The sequence below is a fragment of the Lasioglossum baleicum genome, chromosome 3 (genome assembly GCF_051020765.1).
Source record: "Lasioglossum baleicum chromosome 3, iyLasBale1, whole genome shotgun sequence".
Lineage (NCBI taxonomy): Eukaryota > Metazoa > Arthropoda > Insecta > Hymenoptera > Halictidae > Lasioglossum > Lasioglossum baleicum.
This window is the reverse complement of record NC_134931.1, coordinates 11,892,732-11,914,332: the sequence shown is the minus strand read 5'-3', so window position 1 is coordinate 11,914,332 and position 21,601 is coordinate 11,892,732. Positions and strand designations below refer to the sequence as shown.

The 21,601-nt window shown below is 40.7% G+C and overlaps 1 protein-coding gene across 10 annotated transcripts in view; it reads left to right on the top strand.

The window, feature by feature from the left end:
• Positions 1 to 21,601, top strand: part of Nachralpha6 (nicotinic acetylcholine receptor alpha6) — a 390,412-nt gene that overhangs the window by 179,202 nt on the left and 189,609 nt on the right. For all 10 annotated transcript variants that reach the window (XM_076420937.1, XM_076420941.1, XM_076420942.1 and 7 more), the window contains one exon: positions 1,937 to 2,046. In XM_076420937.1, the coding sequence (XP_076277052.1) occupies positions 1,937 to 2,046 (110 nt within the window). The remainder of the gene's footprint in view (positions 1 to 1,936; positions 2,047 to 21,601) is intronic.

Sequence of the window (21,601 nt, the reverse complement as noted above, 5' to 3'; positions counted from 1 at the left end):
ACATTACATGTTAAATACATTGCATATGATAACTGTAACTGCAATTATAATATCTTAATGTAGAATAATGCTGTTTTTACTGTAGAAAAAATTGATTGAACCGGATCGTTAAAATATCGCGAAAAAGAAAACATTTTCCGGGTGTCGATCGCAGATTCTAAAATGTTCAACTTTAAATGTTCGGTACAACTATAACTTGCATTTAGTTTTTAATTCTTCATAATTCTTCCATTTTCGAGGTCAATGGATATTCGAAAGACTATACCAATTGATTAGACATCGATATGAGAAAGTTCATTTCTTGGTAAAATGTCACTACAATCTTTGGTTCAGCCCAGTGTGCGGCGACGCGGACTAGAAAGATTCGTATTCGACGCAGAAATTGTTTAACGATTTAACGATGAATAATAAATCCGCGAAGTTCGCGCGAATTCAAGTGGAACCAGCGATATTCAAAATTAACGTAGAACGTTCGCACATAAACTGAACGTGAAATGTGCATCCTATGGATATACGGCGCCATCTGGGTTTAGGCGATCGTATTCAGCTGGTCCACCCTTTGTACAATTACCCTTTGTATAATGTCAATCCACGTACGATTCGGCTCATAGCTTCGACAACTAGAATTACATTGTTATTAATAATTGTCGAAAAATCAAAGAACTTTTATAGTCATTGCAACACTGCTATCTCTGATTCTATTTTATCTCTGACAATCAGAGAGAGGCTGAAATATAAAATTACTATCATTCGAATAATGGGAATATACTCTGCAGGTACCCGCGTTATGAAATATCATCGTTTTAAAGCAATCTATAACCTGGTAACGTTTTACATCGATTCGTTTTTCTGCACGGAGGGGGATAAAAGTTACAAAGATTATTTTAACGGTTTCAGTTCAAAAGCCCCATTTCCCGTCAGATCACGGCACATTCATTTCCTTGATATTTTCCGATTGTAATAATAGCAACGCAATTACCCAGGCTACCTTTGAATCGTCTTGCTGACGTTGGATCGTAATACGCCAGCGCCGATTTTCGCTATTCTCGTGCTCGCGGCGAATTTATCTCCCCTAATCTCGTACTTTGTGAATAGCTCACGAATACTCTTAGGTCTTTTCGCTTGTGTACCATGCTCGAACGATAGAGGGAAACGAAAGGAGAGAGGTAGATAATGGTTTAACGGTCTTACACAAGCTAATACCAACAAATCCCGAAAACAAAATTCATGGTTCGACGATGCGCGTTCCTTCCTTCTTTTTGTTTTTTTACCTGCATTTGCCCGATCACGTCCCAAAGCGACTTTCGTTCGCGGTTTCCCCCGGGCCGTTCGAAGAAACGAATCTCCGCGAATAATTAATCTTCCTTTTAACGAGGATTAATTAATTTTACCAATTTTGTGTCCGAGCGAAGTTTCCCCGGGCTTTTCGAGCTTCATTATCCTCGGCAGACCACAGAAAATTGATATTCCTCTTGGTTGGAATTATATTCAGTACCGGGACGTGAATATTAATTATATCCAACATTTTTCTTCTGTCCATTTCGGATTTTTCGTCTCTCCTCGGGAATAAGGACAATCGAACTGGACACTTGCGGCGCTACGCCTAAATCAGAACACCTAGAAAACTTTTCTTTCACAGTGGAGACACGAAGAAATATTTTTTTAAAACAATAATTTTTTGGTTGGAACTGTTGCGAGAACAGTTTCCTTTGAATTCATTAAAATTCAACGAAAGCATATCGTCAAATAAACCAATAAATACAGCTGAAATGTAACGTGTTTACCGTTATTTTAATCAGAAAAATGCCACAAATAAGTTAGTGGGAGTGCCATAAAAAAAGAATAAAATATAAGGAAGTTTTATTTGGTCGTATTTGTTAGATCTCTGATAAGATACTGAAATTTTTAAGCTTATAAATGTTATTTTATGTCTCAGGAGTGGAAGGACTACAATCTCCAGTGGAACCAGAGCGATTACGGAGGGGTGAAGGATCTTCGAATCACTCCGAACAAGCTTTGGAAACCAGACATCCTCATGTACAACAGGTAATTCGGTCTTGTCACATTCTCATGGAGAATATTTTATGATTCCGCGTGATAAATCGACGCACGTAATAAATGCGGTCTAACACGACGATCGAGATATAAAACGTTAACCGAATGCTTCACCGTTAAAAATAGAAACACGAATCGATTTTACACTTGCGGGTGAAAATCCAATTAATCAAGCGATAAACTTGTTTAAACAAATCGGTACGGCGTCTATCGACATAAAAGAAAATTACTAAAAATATTGGTCGGCAATATGCGCCTCATTCTTCCGCGAGTAACCGATAATAAACTCGATCACGCTTTAGAACGTGTTTTTAAACAAATTTCTTCTTGCGAGACCCGATAAATCACGGCTACGAACGTTTCGCGTACGCACCAGGCTTCTATCTTTCAGAAGGAAAATAAAACGGAACACGGTCTTCTTAAACCACCACGTGTCGTTTATGTTATACCGTGTATCACAAACTCCTCGATTTTGGTGCTCTCGGAACGAACGCAGACAAACATTTACATAGCCGCCGCTATTCGTGCGTAAATATGTGTGACGTTTCTGGACAACTGTATAACATTTTTCCAATACGATGATTTTTGCATTTTCGATTTCATAGACAAAACGTAGAAAAAAATTGCGATACAGCAAACAACAGTCGAAACAAATTTCATGTACAAACATTTTTATTTTGCGAAATATTCACGGTGTCGTAAATCCGAATTAATTTTCTATTAATATGGGACGAATTTATCGTACATTATTTACCTGTGTTAATTTTTAGAGGTGTCGTTTGCTTTTGAAAAGTGTATACTGCGGATTTTCATGCAAAATAAATATTGTCTGCCTTGTTTGAAAAATACAGGAGCTATACATAGACATATTTCTAATTTTTTTTAATCATTTGGGACAGATGTTGCAGTATTTAGGAAATCTTTAAATACTTTATTACTGTCTTGTACTCGAACTACTAATTGTTGTCATGTTTATGCAAACTACCAAGTAGAAATTTGTTTCTTTTTTCAATGATTTAACAGGCAAAAACTAGTACATTGATGTTCATAAACATATTTAATCTGTCCACTAAATAACATCTACTCACGTTTGTCATACATACAGTGAGTGTAAAAAGTATTCGTACGCTCTTTAAAATAGAATAACTTTTTTATAATTCTACCAAACGACCTGATTTTTTACAATCAATTAGAAGCATTGGGTTACGAAATGATATGCAAAAAAGATTTTTCAGAAATTGTAATTTACAAGGTTCCATGCAAAAATATTATATGAAGGGCGTTTTTTAAAACTTTTTTATATGGGCCCTTAAAGACGATTTATAATATATGTTTTACAGATATATAGTAGTTACACACATGCTGAAAATTTCATCGAAATCGATTAACATACACACGAGCTACGAGCGGTTAAAAATGGTGAAAATTGTAGTTTTACACGATTTCTGATTAGTTTCTGCATAAAATCATCCACAGATTCTTACATCTTTCGACGCGTGTCGTTTTTCTTGTGTCAACCGATTTCGATGAAATTTTCAGTGAGTGTATAACTAACATAAATCTACAAAACATGTATTTCAAATTTTCATTAAGGGCGCAAATAAAAAAGTTTAAAAAAATGCCTTTTTTACTTTTGCATGTAACCTTGTAAATTATAATTTTTCGAAAATCTTTTTTTCATATTATTTCGTAAATCTATGTTTCTAATTCATTATAAAAAATCAGGTCGTTTGGCACAACTATAAAAAAGTTGTTCTATTTCAAAGGGCGTACGAATACTTTTGACACTCGCTGTACATAAAATCCAGAGTCTAGTCATGAATGCATAAGATCCGCAGTCTAGTAATGAGATTAAACATTTCGCAGCGGGATAAAGCATTTCTGCGAGAAGTGCATATAAAGTTTATAGACTTCGATTTGCAGGTTGCGTTTTTGAAACTAGCGGTATCGATCTGATGCTATTTAGCTAGCCGGAAATTTTGAAACGTTGGAGCGATAGAACGTAGAACTGGAACGCACGCAGCGAGTGAATTCCGTTGTATTTTTGCGAGCGCGTAATTCGAGACCGGCAGAATCGAGCTAATTTGTGGTACACGCAGCGCGCGCACTCTCGTAATCCGATACATTCGTGCAGCAACTGCGTGTACCGGCTCGCGGATGTTACAGAGCCGGACTTTAATGTTCGTATCCGAGCTCGGATCATCAATATTTCACGCGGACAGTCGTTATCCAAATTAGCTCCGGGATTCGGTGCTCGGAAGTCGCGAGAAGAACGTTTTGGCAACAGCACCGTTACATGAAGAACGAAACACGACGGCTAAACGGTTTCGCAGAAGGAAGAAGAACGGTCTAAAAAACGTTAATAACAAAAAATCGAGACGGATATAAAAACACGGCGACGCTAAAACCACGGAAGTCGGCGAAATTAAATAGCCGTGGGACAAAGACTCGTGAAACCTTGGAGAGTGGAATTAAAATTTTGAGAATGTTTCAGAAATCTCCACGGCGGCTAAATATGTAGGTCGTCGATGCGTAAATCAAATTACGTATGTTCTCTTTCTTTTTCGCATCAAGTTTTTCTGATTGCGAGTTATAGATTTTAAACGGCCAGGGTACGTAAACATTATCCCAGTATACTGCTTCGTATCTTAAGACGCATTTTAATTATATACCTACACGCAAATACACGCATACATACACGTGCCAACACATGTTACACATATGAGATATAATTTAACATATTAGATACACGTTATATACGTATATGTAATGGAAATGTTCGAAATCGCATGCGTTCTCTTTTTTTTTTTTTGAACCCGAATACAACACAGTATTTAAATCCAGTACGTACTTTACCTGTATATTTTTCGAATTTTCGTTGTCTCCATATATTTCATTTCTGTACATATTTATACATATTACGATAGTCACATATATATATATTTTTCCCACAGAAGTTTTTCGATCCTAAACCGTAGACAACGATCTTCGACGCGAGTCGGCCGGCTTAATAAATCAAATTTACAACATGCGTTCTGTCTTATACAATTTCAATAAAGATACTCGGTTAAGCGGGCCGACTCGCGTGAATCCGTGCATACATTTCTACATGAATTGTGAAAACGCTAAAAACATTAATTGCATATACATAAGTCATGGTCATCTTTGCAAAAGCGGAGAGCGTCGCAGCGTCGTGTTCGATGGTTTGCCGACAAACTTGTTAAACAAAACTCCAACCGATGTTAACGTAATGGTCCTGGTACGCTGTTGCAATTAGTAGAACGCGACTAACAACATCTTCTTTTATAACAATATATTGTCGCGTTGACAAAGCAGTAGCTTTGAGGACCATATGGCATCAATTCATTGTGTGATTTTCATTGAAACGAGGACAAGAGTATTATTTTTTAAAGTAGCTTTTTAAGTTCGTATAAAGGTTAAGCAAAAAGAGTACGAATCAGATTGAAGACAGAAAAGACTTGATGGACTATTAGCCTTTCATGCTGAAGAAATGATCGCAGCAAATCTTGTTACGTCGTTTTACTTAATGCATACGGATTAGACGAGTTTGGGGCGATTCATTGAAGAACGACGCCGTGGCAGGCTCCGAGTCATAAACCACTGATCACACAACCTCTAGATGATATAATTATAGGTAATAATTGGCCGTGTACTGTGTGCACGGCGCGCGGCGTCGGAGCAAATCGCGGAACGTCTTCGCGGATGTTCCACGGTCTGCTCCTCTCCGCTAAATTAATGGGCCGCTGCTCCGCTGCCAACCGATCTCCCATCGCTGCCGGAATCAGCCGTCACATTAAATACAGTCGCCATCTCTGCGATTCTGCCGAATTAGTATGTCTCCTTGGCGAAACCGTGTCACATCTTGCGCGCGAATCGCCCGGAGGCGCCGCGCCGGTTCCGAGCCGACCGTTGAATAATGGATTAACCAAACGAGCCACGCTGGAAACCGCTGCGACCCAGGATTTGACGGTTTCTCGACTAACAGAACACCTAGGATCAGTTGCCCTAACGGGTCATATCTAATCAGAGGTTTCAGACTTTCGCAGTCCCGCTGTCAGCCAGTTCTTACTGTTCGGGCTTTCGGGTCAGAGGCATCCACGTACTTTCGGAATTGTTTTAACAACGAATGACACACCGTTGGTCGAAAAGTTGGCTAGTACTCAGAATGTCCATCGTTTGAAACTGTACCACGCTTGATCCCGTTTTATGGCTGCAGAGATTGTTCGTCGTTGAATTTCAATGATTCCGATCGTGTTACAGGCTGAAAGTGTTTTCGGTGTATCCGGGAAAATGTTGGCAGTTGACAACTTTTAAATCGAAAGGAACAAATCAAAGGAAGCAGTATCGTTATTAAATACAATAAACGAATGCGACAAAGTACTTTGAAAGCATCGCGTAATTATTAATTTCGGAAAAACCATTTTCGCATCGTGCAACATCTGCGCCATAAAACTGCCGTTTCACAGAAGACTCTCGCGAAGTTATAAGAGCAGGGTGTATATTATACGATAAAATGAACTGAGACATTCTGTGTACCAGCACTTAACAATGAGTAAAGTTTCCCTCGCAACATCGATTTCTTGCTCGCGAATGATTCTTAAAGCTGAGTAATTACCGTCCTTAACGGGGAAACTTCGACTATATAACGCCGCGAACGTAATTCCCAGGAGTCAGACCTGAGTTTTAACGTTAAATTCAATTTAACGTAACTGTTAGCGCCGTAGTCGGCAAGACGCCGTGGCAAGCTCCATTCAGCTTTATCCGCCGGTTTATTCAGAGAATCGGTTGATTCACGTAATCGCGTTGATCCGCCGACATTCCGGGAAACTCCCTGGAACCTTGATAACTCGCCGAAAGTCCGGAAAACCGTGGCGTCGCTTCGGCGAACTGCAAAAAGCGCAGCGCATTGCAGACGCGCCCGGTGCACCGTTGCAACGAGAGTAATGGCAGGATCGGATTGCCCGGGGACGAGGACATGCTGAATCCTCTTTCAACACCGACTAACAACTGACAAAGTTGGTCAACCGGGAGTTAACGAGACCCGCGAATTCCAGGTAAACTGATGTCCATGCCAACCAATTAATGCAATCTCACGGACATACTTTGCGCTCCGGCTTCAGTCGAAGACGAACGGCAAAATGTCCAAGCAATTCTAGTCACCATTTTACTGTTTGTACAGGCTGTTTTCGATCTGGTGCTACAGACAAACACAAATATCCAGTACAGTTTGTTCAAACGAGACTTCGTGTTCGAGAAAATCGGGTTTGAAAGTTTGTTAGGTACTCGACGAGTACTACTCGTGTGTTGATGTCTGCCAGAAGTAGATTTGGTAGAACATGGTCAGACACGCGGTCTAATGAGTTCTTACATTCTATTCTTCTAGAAAATGATACCGTGGATAACAACATTTTATAACACGTTTTTTCGCCTTTTTTTTGCATTCAGATTTACTGGTTTTGCATCTTCAGATTGGTCTGTTTGCACCTTTCGATTGGAAACACTCTGTATATTGATTTTTGTCCTTCTTTTATCGAGGCATTGTGTTCCCTACTGACTTATTTTTGAGACATACTTCCGTAAGCTGTGACTAGATGCAGATTAGAATCTTAATATCTTTTGGTACCCCTAGAGGAGCGTGATTTTCGAGATATTTATTGAAATAGTTAAACAATTAATTTTTAAATAATCTAATATTTACATGGAAAATTATATAAACAATTGTAGATTTTGACGAGAAAATTTTTTATCTTACCATAGTCTTAACCCCTTGCCTTACAATATCGTATCTGACTCGCGATGAAGCTTCTGAACAGATTCTAATAAAAATGTATATTAATAATTTCCTTGAAACTGAAATAAAATTCTATTGTGATTTTGTTAATGTACATCGGAGGACGTATAGGCATACAACAGTGATATAAATTTTCTTCTCTTTTACGAAATTATGATATACAAAAAAGTTCCAATCACTGAAACCGTAAAATAAATCGTAGGACAAGGGGTTAAGTAAAAAGTCCAAAATTTGTGGTCCCCTAAACCGAACAGCAGCCTAAATTTCTTTTTTACAATATTTTTGATAAATCAAATAAATACCTCTTGATGTATGAAAGAATAAATGCAGACAGAATCGACAAAAGAATAGAAAAAAAGTAATGTGAAATTCATGAACGAAATTTCCTAGTTTGTGTTTGTTATTTTTGCGGGTTTGTCGAAAGCATTTCCCGTGAACGAAAGGGGCGGGAAAGGACGTTTTGTATAGCAGGTTAATCAAGTTTGGATTGTGCCGTGTCAGGGATAACTTTCGTGAGCCTGGAATTGATCCTTCGTCTTTCCACAGATATTGGAATCCGTTTGTAATGGATACTCATTGTTTCCAATACGAAGCACGACAATATACTATTGTGAGAGCCATTCGATTGTATCGTTGAAAGCCGACTGGACCAGAATTTCTAATGTACTAAATCGTGGACGGTCCCTATTCAGTATCAGGGTGCAAGGAATGATTTACGAGATCATTTGCATTGCCAATGGAGTACGAAGTTTTGCATTCTAATTGTTTATGTAAACCACTAGTCGAAAATGCGACCGCTGCCTCGCGCTCGGACGATTAATTGAAAAATTAACGTCGTTGGTCTGCTAATCTCGTACTGTAATCTTAATTGAACGAAGTAATAATTAATAGCTTGAGTTGTGTCCGAGAAGGATTGAGCATTGAAAATTTCATTTTTTAAAATTAATATAAGATTCACAAAATTGAAAGAACGAAAATAAAACAATAAAAAAAGAGAAAATGTAATTTCACATATAATATTACAATTATTTCTTCGATTTCAACAAAATTTCGACTTCAGAAAAATATTAAAATCGATTTATTTTTATTCATTTGAACTGTACAATTTTTCTATGAGAGCAGTGGAAAATGTTCACAGTTAACTCAACATTTTGTAAATCCAACGATAGATTTTTTATTTCGAGTATCGTACGACTTTTTGCGACGAGTTCAACGGGGTGCAATGCGAGGTATGTCGATTCAATAGAAGGTCGTAAATTAGTGAAGCCTTAAAAAGGGTCAAGTTGGCTCTCCGCCTAGCTGAACCCTTCTTGACCGAGCAGTCATTGCAGACTAGACGACTCAGTTTTCGATGTTCCTGCTCTGGAAAAATTAACAAAATCAAGGAAAGTTCAAAATCTGTTGAGAATATTCGTAAACTTGACAAAACGTATATAAAAGAACATCTAATTTGACAAAATCTTTATTAAACGCAATTTGAAAAAGTTTGAATCAAATATGATCGTGAATGTGGATGAAACAAGTGTTTAAGACGAATTTAATGGAATCTGTTCTGTCGTCAAAAATCTCGAAGAGAGCGAAAATAGTATCGGAGCGTGTACTCATTTAGCAACACATTGTACATACCCCGGGGAGCAGTAACTACGAGTAGTTCTTCCAAAGAGAAAGGTGTTTCCTGCGAAACCGTAAAGCGAATCCCGAGCATCCCGCTCCAAGGTACTTTTAGGCGGTACTACTGAATTTAAGCTGCTATAACCTGGAGGTTAAAGCTTCGGGACTGGCGTATAGCCCGTAAAATCCGTTTCATCCGAACACCTTCGTAGATGTACGTAACCCTGTCTCTACCACGACACGACCACCAACCAGCTGGCTACTTATGAAACTTGCAACAGCTGAATCGGAAACGAACACTGCTTTCTTTCGCCGAATTGTTGCTTCATCGCCTAACAAATATTTCCAAATTTCATTTCAATCAAATTCAAATCATATTAACCTTTAGAGGGCCGGCATTATCTTCACGAGAGACTTCAGAATCCTCTTTAATAATTTTGTGCCCAAAATTCTTTCGCCTCCACGAGTGTTTTCAGTGAATTAAAAATATAATGAACCATTGTTTCCATCCCAGTTTTCGAAGAAGTATAATCGCGTTGCTATAAATTTTCTACGGATAAATTGAGTATTTGTTCGTCGTAAATATTGTTGATCAGTGTTTTGGAGGGTGTGCTCAGTGTGCTGCAACAATATGCTGGCAGATATTGTTTCAAAAGGGTCGCAAATTCAGGTAGCTAAAGGGTTCCTGTGTCTCCTTGCGATACGCGAAACTGATCTCTTCTCGTGTGCATGCGCGCAACGTAGAATTCGTATCGGTGGAAAGCGATTATGGAATTCAATCGGACGGTGTCAAATTGAATTTATCACAAAATTTCCAGAGAACAAGTTGTTACCTGGGGCTACGTTGTATAACGTTAATATGGCCGTGTACACACGGCGTTTGATCAAGTGAATTTCACTGACCATATTTGTCGAGGTAAATTTCATTCCCGCCTACATGCATACGTACGACACGGAAATGTTACAGGATTACACGTCAAATTTTGTTATTCGATCGTGCTGGTTCTAGCAATATTTGTTCAATTTCGTGGCCTTCGAATGGTCGTCGTTCTGACATGCAGACAGTGGAAACTATCGGAAAGTTTCTAAAGTACACTTTCGGTGTACGTGTACCCTAAACTAACTGATTCCGCGATTCGACGACAGTAAGTCCCCGACTTACGCGGATTCTTCGAAGCGAATCAGAAAATCAATTCGGAACTGTGAAATTTGTTTTTCGATTGCCAGAATGGAAGCTTGTTGATATAGTTTGTTAATTTGAATTTTCCCCTTTCAAATGAGTACATACATACATATGTACAGTACGTACACAGCAGATCGTATTAATAATTAAAAGCTTACAGCGGTGGCGCTCAGGCACTATTTGACTTACGCGGAAAGTGCTTGGACGAATTAACCCCGCGTAAGTCGACGACTTACTGTAATCCTTTTTCTAAGTGCTGGCACAATCGCTGTCAAAATGTGCTCGTTTTTCTATTCCTCGCGTTAGAGATCGTTTCAAATGCGCAAAGAGACATGCGCCGAAATAATAAAATCCTTAACCCCTTACCGTATAATAACGACTTACACTTGCAATGAACATTCCAAACTAAACCGATTAAATATAAGCTTAACGCCCTTTCTGAGGATGAATTAACATTCTATTCTTGTGCAACGAATTCTGCAGCATACAAATAGATTAAAAATGTTTTTTCATCATTTTATACTGAAATTCAGTGAAATTATGAAGTTGACGATTGCAGGAGAACGATACTCACACGCGTTTTTTTCGAAACTACACTTTTTATTTTCTACCGAAAATGTTTTTGAAGTGAACATATATGTATGTGTAAAACTAATTTTCGACCTGGGATTTTCTAAAATAAAACTGTGATATTGACATTCAAGCCATTTCGCGAAGAAATTAAAAAAAAAAATACCCGCTATGTCCAAAACTAGTTTTGTACGACTATTTCAAAAACATTTTCGGTTTTCTGGTTTGTTATAAAAATTGGGGAAGTTACACATTCGGTTCTGTTCCGAATGTTCCCACGAAAATTTCACAATCTATTGTTAAAAGTTCCTACAGTTTTGGAATGTATGTAACAGCTAAAAAAAGAAGTAAAAAAAGTTGCAATTCACCTTCGTTTTATGTAATCCCTTAAGTCGTGCTCGTCAAAAGCCGACCGTTCAACCCACCACTCTTCCCGATTTATCGGATTATTTCCCGAGCAGTTAGCCCACAATGCCTCGGTATTATAATTTCGCGTACTCCTGGCGTGACAACTCAGGGAACAGAAACTCGGCCCGAGTACTTTCGGCGATCGTTCGGGTATCCGGGGCACTATCTCACGGAAATCAATTCACAAAGCCGGTCGCAGTGCCGTTGGCCGTCGGTTCTGCAAACTTCTCGCGCAGGGATCGCATGAAATTTTCAACGACTTGCAGTTCGGCCCGTAAACCCTGTGGACCAAAGCATCTCCCGACGTCCGTTCCTTGAAAAGTTAACGCGTCGGTGCGGCGACATCGCAGCCCGATCGTGAGTTCGACATAATCGCGTTACTCGTCGTTCCAACGGTAATCACTCGGCTTAATCGGCTTAAGGATGCGAGGCCTGGAATCGTTGGTCGCGGCGGCGGAGCGGAGGTATCGAAGTTAGGCGAATCTGCTCGATGTCCGGCAGCTACCTGGTTATACCAGGTGTACAGCAGTGCTCGCTTAAATTTCCAAAATTGCCCGCAGAAAGTCCCTCAAAGGGATACTTGACGTCACCAAAGGGATTTCGGAGATAAATAGTGGAGGAAATGCTATAGTCATAACCTGAGTGACGTGACTATGCTGTATAATGTAGTCCATAGTGTGAGGGTGGGGATTCTATCACGATCCACCAATACGGATCGTGACGCAACCAGGTACCCCCAGCATTGGTACGTTGGTGGGAAAAATTGTCAGCACGTGATGTTCAGCGTGGTCGCAAAAAGGCCCTGAAACGGTTCGCATGACATTACGCTCCGAGAATTGTCTCACCAACGTTCCAGTAGTGGGGGCAACTACTGGCGTCACAATCCACACTGTAGGATCGTGATAGGATCCCCATCCTCACCCTATAGACTACTCTGCATAGCTTCGTGACGCCACTCGAGTCCTACCTATTGCATTTCCCTGACTATTTATCAACCGAATTCCTGAATTTGGTAACGCTAGGTACAGGGTAGCGTTCCTTTTCGAGGAATCGACTCGTGCTCAGCTCGACAAAGTAAAGAGAATAGATACAGTGAGCGAAAGCGAGACACACACAGTTAATAAAGAAATTTTGCAATTCGATTGCCTTACTTTCCCTAACGTGGTAGCAATGGATCGTCTAGATTCTTCCGATTAAAACGAGTCCAAACACGACGTACATCGGCCTACTTTTATAGTTTTCGTGTTTGAACTCGTTTACTCGGAACAATCCCAACAATCCACTGGCACTACGTTCGAAGAGGTAAGACAAAAAATGACGAAATTCTAAATTTTCTGTATAGCATGTCTGCTTTCCTTTAACAGTTTTATTCTCCTTCCTTGTCTGGAATGATAGGGGATGGGTCGTAGAAATTAAAGTGTAACGGATTTAGCAAATTCGAGCGAACACTGCCGTGCACGGAACCGATAAACCAACATCCTCCCGTTGCGATTCTATTAATCGTACAGCTTGCTATCTCTGTCTCTATCTGGTCTATCCATGTGTCTCTATCTCGGCCTCTGTCTTTCTCGCGCGAGTGCGGGCTCGCTCGGCAGCGACGCCGGCGAGCTCGGTTCGCAGCGGGCGGCGGCTGTAATTATGTGAATAATTAATAGAGATGCGACGTCAGGCCACCCCGTCACTGCGGGCCACCGCAGCACCGGGCCCGGCACCCAACCCCTCCAAACACGCGCAACACGTAGGAACATTTCGGCATTCCTGCGGAGCTGCCAAAATGCCGGCAAACGCGGCTATACTAGAGCATTCGCGACCACGCCGATCCGAGCTACGAACCTATCTACACGCGACACACGTTCACCAACCGACATACAACGACATACACCGATGACGATCCGACTCTCTGCAGGTATGCAGATCGACGGACCGATGGCCTCTCGTGAGCTCGAAGTTTGTTAGCTTTGCGGACCGAAACACATGCGCACTGCTTTCATGATGGTGAAACCAACGCCTAGCGATTTTGTGGGGAATTGACCGACGAGAATTCGGCATTTCCTGCGTCGTCCTTCTTTTAAAGCCACACATTTTTTAAGGAAATTGGCTCGCGAAAATGTAGAGCTTCTTGTATCGCGTCAATTTTTTGTTGTTAGAGTCATAGACATTTTTAATGAAAATGATCCGTCGAAAATTTCCAGATTTTATGTCTGCTTAATCTGCAACAATCACGCAGAGTTCAGATGAAAATGTAGAGCTTTTAAAGGTTATAAAGATTGCCGTCATGAGGATCACTGCAAAATTGTTGGAAACATTCGGTTCTCCGTTTGAAATATTCGAAAATTGTCAGAAGTTTGTGAATGTGACTGACTGTACGTCCATTCGCGTTGGCAATACATTAGTCATGAGCACACACATTAGCTAATTGCGAGTTCCGTTTTGCAGATCGCACAAACAACATATTCAATTATCTTTGAAATAAAGCGGTATTTCCTCTACATTTTCAACTCTCTATTTGTACTACAGCATTCCCAATGTTGCAAAGCGTCTTCTAAAAGTTACATTTATAATCCTTCCTTGTAGATTATCAAAAGTCGTCTTTTTCCTTGAATTGGGACAACATAAAACAATCTGATAACTTGATACCATTCAAGAATATTTAAAAAGCAGACAATATTTGCATATTTGAATGTTCCTTAACCCATTTAAGTAAATTTCGAGTAAACTCAATAAATTGTTTTGCGAAAATATGTGAAATGAACAGACTTCGATCTCACTACCACCACATTAAACGAACACGTACACTGTACGATAACGCCTGACACGATAAATGGCGTACTCGATTGTGATCGCTGTACACGCTTCCGGATAGACGCGCGTCACCACTGGTTCGGGGTGTAACAAACCTCGTGCACGTTAATTAATTGAGAAAGGTTAACAGATTACACAGCTGGCTCCGGTGTTTAACGAAAGAACAGGAGAACGTTGAGATTACTCACCGGTTGAGTGTACTCGTCTGGATGATACCCGGCTAATAAATTCTGAGCCTCTGAAGTAACAGAAGCCCTGCGAGTATAAGTAGGCTGCGATATATTCAACACTGTTTACGTTCAAGTAAGATACATTGCGCGCCCTGTTTCGAAATCTTTTACGCCCGACAGGATTCGAAAACGCGTGAAAATTCATATCCAAAACTCGGCGTCACACTTCAAAACATGGTTTCTCTCATCGAGTCATCAAACTGTCATTTCTAACGAGATGTTTTCTCGTCATTCGTTCATAGATCACTGATTTAGATGATAGATTACTTACTCTTCTAGTTAGGACTAACAAACTCGAACTACAAATAATTCTCCGACACTGTCAATCATTTTCTCCTGTTCCTACTATCGATCACACGCCTGCATCTAAGCATTACGAATCTCCTTGTACATAGAATTATCTATTACTCTCGAATACATAGAGTGCTTCATAGAATGTACAGATAGCTTCGGCCAATGACTTTCACTAATCAAAACGACCGTGAGAGCTTCTATGAAATAGTTGCCTTGTATTATTGCATTCTTGGATCTTGAGTTGTTACTTTATTACGTTAGAATACCCTCTTGCGACACTGTAAATTTTCTCGAATTCTGAACGCAAGGATATTCTTTACAGTAATACTTCGAATGTTACAAGTACTGCCTCATACTATGCTGTAACTTCAAATTGGTAGAATAATATACGCACGGTACCACTCGTGATTGTTCAAACGACATTGGACGTTCGAAAAACGTTCTGCTGGAAAGGCACAGAATAACATAGTAGTACTTGGTGAAAAATTACTAGGCTGCGGATTTCGTGCAAACGCGAGTTTAAAAACATTCTTATGGAATTTTCGAATTGCTAACACGATTAGAAGAAATATAAACATGTGAAGAAATTGGAAGAATTTGAGAACATCCTCACACTATTTTCGAAAATTTGTATTTAACATAAAGATTTGAGATTAATCTGGTAGATTTCACTAACGATTCTCTCGGTATTTATATAATTATAGCTCTTTATTATCTCTGTTATACGTTCCCTTCTCTGAATACATTCTGCAGCTCTGTAATTCGTTCCAAAGACCTTACTGCCAGTAAAACGACGATCGAGATTTCGCACAATAAAAAAAGCGTGTTAAGCAGTCCGGTAAAGAGACGTGCCAATCGGAGAAGCATAAAGTCTATGTCGTTTGAATAATCACGAGCGATATCGTGGAATACAACTTGTATCCTTACAGTTAAAACGAATAATCCGATTAATACTATCGAATTATAGGCGACGCATGTCTAGTATCTTGTGCATTGTTGGTACAGTAGAACCTCGCTCGTTGCACGACACGGGACTGGAAATGCGTGCAAAAATCGAGGTTGTGCAACGAAAGAGGTGCAACTACAGGTGTGCGAGAACCCGGAAATGTCGGGTCGAGAATTTCATTCAGGATCGGACGGGTTCTCGAATGTGCTTGGGAATCTCGACCCGTCCCTTTTTTTTTTGTTTCAGGGCGGTGGGGAAATGGTGTTACGTACACCCCCTAAGATGAAGTTCGGGGGATAGTGTGGGACTCGGCTTCCCCTTAGATGGAAGTTGGGGGACGGGACTTATATCCCTACCCATACTCTCTAAAACTCCACCGCACAGAGCCTATTCCTTCTCCACTATGCCCGATATACCACCACCAGGGTTACTTTTCGCATTTACAGGGTTCCCGCAATTGATGTGACTTTCGGGTATGCGGATGATGTGACTATTTTATCCGCACTACTAGGCAGTGGCGGCTCAAGTCAAGTGGAGGCCCTAAGCGGTAAACATTTTGGGGCCCTCAAACTCAAATTAGAAATTATTAACAAAACAGAAAAGTAATGAAAAATTACATGCCGTTACACATTAAATAATTTCATTTAAAAATTCATAGGTTTATTTAAAATTTGAGGCCCTATAATATCCCGGGCCCCACGCGGCCGCTTAGTCCGCTTACCGTTAGATCCGCCACTGCTACTAGGGGGTTCCTCCTTGGGCGGTCGATCGCGTTACAAACAGCATTAGTACGATACAACAATTTCCCGCTTAGCACCGTTGTTTACCCAGGATCGTCGTTTACACTTGAAAAAATTATCCAAGAAATCTATGTTCGGTACACGTAAAAAAAGACGTAGTACCATTTCGTTTCCTGAGACTCGATACCCCCGAGGTTCTCACAACAATCGTGGGAAAACTGTACTCCCGTGGTGGTGAGCGACTCATCTTATCGGGTCTTCTGCGCTTCATTGGGGTTATCCTTTTCCGTAGGGAATCTCGACCCGTCCCGACCATTGAGTACCCGAGATTTCCGGGCTCACGGACACCTCTAGGGGCGACCAATCACGCGATCTGTAGTGTCGGTCTTCTTTTGTTTCCACATAGCTACCACAATCCCCACCACGAGTTCCAGAACTTTTAACAACTCATGGTGGGAATCGCTGGTATGCAACCTACAAGGATTCCGTGTGATAAAGGAGGTTGCAACGAGTGAGGCTCTACTGTAGTATGAGTAGATCTTGTTCACGGCTAACGGGAAGCTCGAGTTCCATATGAAATATCCGGTGGAGGAACGATCTTCGGTTGGGAACGTGATAAATTGAACGAACGGAACATAAAACGGGGAAAAAGCGAGAACGGAGAAGGTCGCGCTCCGATCGCGAACCCGTACCTTTCGTCGCAAATTACTACTGCGTGAGGTAATGCAATTCGCCTGTAAAATGCAGGGGCATAAAGTGCTCCACTTGACGGCGTGTAATATCAGATTATCCTTTGAAAATATCCAAGCACGCGTTTCGAAACGATGCTCGCGGCGGCGCCGGCAACAACGACGGCGGATCGGAACACCGGCCAAGTTTCAAACACGCCCCCGCGAAATTAATGCGACGCCGCTGTGCATAGGCGTGTGCCACCGGTGATTTGCCGCCGTTAACTTTCCGACAGTTTGCCCGACATTTATGACGGTCGCGTTAGAGCGCGGCCGACCGCACCGCCACGTTATGTCGTCGGAACTGTTTGCTCATGGGAGTATAACAACTTGAATAAATACGCATATCCGCGCGGGCGTGCCAGGAAATTCACGCATGACCGTTGCGAGCCCGCCTCACTCTTGTCGAAGACGATTTATGGCGCTCGGGAAGATGCGACATTGATATCTGGTATTTTCTCGAGCTCCTTCTTGGGCGAGAGCAGAGAGCTACAGCCACTTGTAGTAACATTCTGACACTTTCAGACAGACAATCACTTTCTTAATACTCGAACAAACGACTTGAATTTTTTGAGAAGCATTAGTGTGTACTGCGCGACGTGAAAATTTTTTTTTGAGAAAATTACAAGTTCTTTTCTTTTACAAGTTTTTTATCTGGGCTCGGATCGAAAATTTAAGAAATCGCTTTTGGTAGATATGTGCCAGTTATGTATATGTGTCCTGAAAATTTCATCGAAATCGGTTGATGTGAAAAAACACGGCAGGCATTGAGACAATGAAAATCGTATTTTTTGAATTTTCAATATAGGCCCACATAAAAAGATTGTGAAGGAAGCTTTTTTTTGGTATTTTCTCTGCGACCCCGACAAATTTTTCAAAATTTTCTTCACGTTATGTAGCGAAACAACAGTTCTAACTCCTACAAAAAATTGAAGTCTTATGGTCCAGTCTTAAAAAAGGTATCGTCCTTCCATAATAAAAGTGTTCGAATAATATTACTGTAAGTGATTTTAACTGAACGAAACTGTACTGTGTAAATAGACTGTCAAAACTATATTGAATCGGTCTACAGTCTGAAACTAATTATTGTGCGACGTCGGTTGCATCGAACGATAGTTGCAACGTTTGTGGTGCGATTCTATTAGGTTGCTGCATATGAAATGTTCCGTTTTAGAATGCAAATGTTATGAAACGCTTCGATCCAGAAATTCTATTATACTAATTATACCATGTAGGTCTATTATATAAAGGGTGTTCACGTTATTACTAGCGTATGTAATTTCTTGTATTTACACTATTTTTTAGAAATAAAGGTGACCTTCCATTGTTTAAATGGAATACTATATATTCTTCTATGTATATCACATGAAAGCGTATGTCAAGATAGACTCATTCATATACGACACAATGACCTTCAAGTGTCATCAGAGAATTAACATTAATGAATTACATCGTTCTGGAAATAAGGTACACACGATGAGCTTAGGCGAACGATATCAATCAGCGGTTTAGGTCAGGAATCGCAGAATGCTCCGGGCATTCGAGGAAAGCGGCTAACCGATTCGCCGGAAGACGAAAAAGGCTTTTTACAACATTTTTACGTACCAAAGCGTACGTGCATGGGTATCATCCAACGAGCGTGGTTTCGCTTTGCTACGAAACTCGCGAAATATTGCCGGATATAAATTTCTGCCACAAGAGTAGCGGCCGTTTCCCGGAGCCGGAAATGAAACTACTTAAATCGAGAAACGTCTTCGTTGCCATCGGATCCTCGATTGCAACGTGCTATCCGTGTAATTGTTACACATCTGTGCTTGTTCGTTAAACCTTAAAAATCCTCCTCGACGTCATAGACTGAAAAACACACTCCCCAAATCCACTAAATCGAAAATGTTGAAAAACTTCGGTTGTTCCAAAAAATTTCATAAAATTATTTATCATGGCTCACGCCTTCAAGATCAAGTTATATTAAAATAAATCGTACGAACAAATGTTCTAAACAACATTTGTACCATATCAAGGTTAGAACGTTCTTTATTAAACCGAAATCAGTGATACAGCAGTGATTTTGAAGAAATGAGCTACGATCAATAATTGAATGGATTTTTCGACACATTTCCGACGTTTTCTATTCTCTACCTTCCTAGTCATTCCAGGGTTAATTCGTGCATGCACACGTACACGAAACATACGGGATTTGATAGCGAGGTGGCTCGGATTCGCGTGGGAGCGTCGCAAGATAAGTTTCCGCGAAAGGAGAAGGCAAAAAGGAGGAGGGGGCGGGTGCCATAGCATGGTCGATGAAACCTCAACCGCCCGAATTTCTAAGGGAACTATCCACTTAAAACCGTACGCGTCTCCTGCCGGGAGACGGACTTAATCCTCGCGGCAATAGCAACGTCGGAGAAACTCGAACTAAATCCCTGAAACGCGACTCGCGTCGGACGTAAACCGACACAAACGAAGACGAGAGATTGCAATCGAACGGTAACGCGAAATCGCCGCGCAAATTAGCCACTAATTCTGCGGTGGGAAACGTGTTCGTGCTTCACACGCTGGTCAAAGCACGTTTCTACAAGATGGTTTCTTTGAGATCCTAGAAGCGTCGGCTTCACTCGTTTTTCTTAATTATTTGGGACTGGGAAGGATGAAATGTTTCAAGTGAATGCTCGATAAGAGCTGTCTGAATTTGTTTCTTCGATTCGACTTGGAAGTCGAGAAAAATTTGTCGAGCACTGATTCAACTTCTTTGTGCCATTTAATTTGGGAAATTGAAGTTGTCTGCTGCGATGTCGAAGAACACAGCTGGGAAGTTTATTTGACTCATTTGTGTGACAGCTTGCTTCTGGTAACTGTTGGTAAGAAAATTTTGAGTGATTTAACTCAGAGTGAACTTGTAACTAGATGGCGATTTTCCTGATGATATGGTCAGCAGATTAGTATTAATTATTAGCTTAGTGTTTGGAATATGGCAATAAGTAGTGGAATATATTCTTAAGTAAAAAGCAACTATAAAGGTGAGAAATATGGGTCATTAGCGTGGAAATTTATGTTACGAAATCAATTTGCCGATTTACTGGAACCATCATTTAGGTTCGCTCTAATTCGGTAATTGTTTCGCAGCGAAATTTGACAAAGATATTATTATATCTAATATCGAGTAAACCACTCGTTACATCAGCGTTTCATACAAAATATATATCCCGTTACAAGAATCATATTATAGTTTCGATTGTCTGAGTCTATTCAGAAAACACAATTTAAGAAACATAGTTATTAACAAGTATTTATATAAACGTGTATTACAAAGCATATCCAGTATAACATATTATTCCAGCAAAACTGCCAAGTATAAATCTTTCGAGCACATTGTACATAGCACGAGCCTTTAATTATTGACACAAGTGTTAAACGCTGAACGACTACGCTATATCCACTACATTTTCAGCAGATCAAGTGCTATTTCGTTATAATTTAATTCACCTTTACTGCAAGTACTCCATGTTCGACGAGTGTGCTCATCGCCTCTTTATTTTTGCAACGTGGCATCTGTACAGTTTCAAAATCGTACTCCGCAGGTGAGAGGGCAATTTTTCCGTTGATCAAATTAACAGCTTCAATTGCAAACTTTTTGGCTTGGGTAGAAACTGTTTCGCGAATCGTCCTTGATACCGATTGCTTTGCAAGCGATGCGAGCTCGAGAAGTCTTGAAAATTTGTATTGAAAGTCGGAAACGGATTCTTGGAGAGGGTAGGGGTAGAGGATTCCGCATTAATTTTACAAATGCTTAGTTTCAATCCCGGGGTCGAAATGGCATGGCGGTTCGCGTTGAATCGATGCAAAGTGGCCATCGCGTTAATATCATTTAAGGATACACAATGTCCGCGGATAATGGAGGGCGGGCTGGTCGTTGTTCGCGAAACAAAAGCGGAGAATGCCTCCCCTAGCACGACTTACTTGTTGCTCGGTTGGGTCTCGACGCCTCTTCTCTGGCGAATATCGCCATCCAGAAGCGACAGTCGCGCACAAAAGAGGGAGATCAGAAAGGGTGGCAGAGAAGAGGACGGGCAGGGTCAGCGATCTTGGAGGACAGGGTTCATCCAGAAGCCAGACAATACCCGGCCATGCAAAGATCGTCACGACGGAACAATCGTCGAAAGTGCACCCCTTAGAATTCATAAACGGCGCCGCACGCCGCGACGACGCTTTAGAACGACGCGAA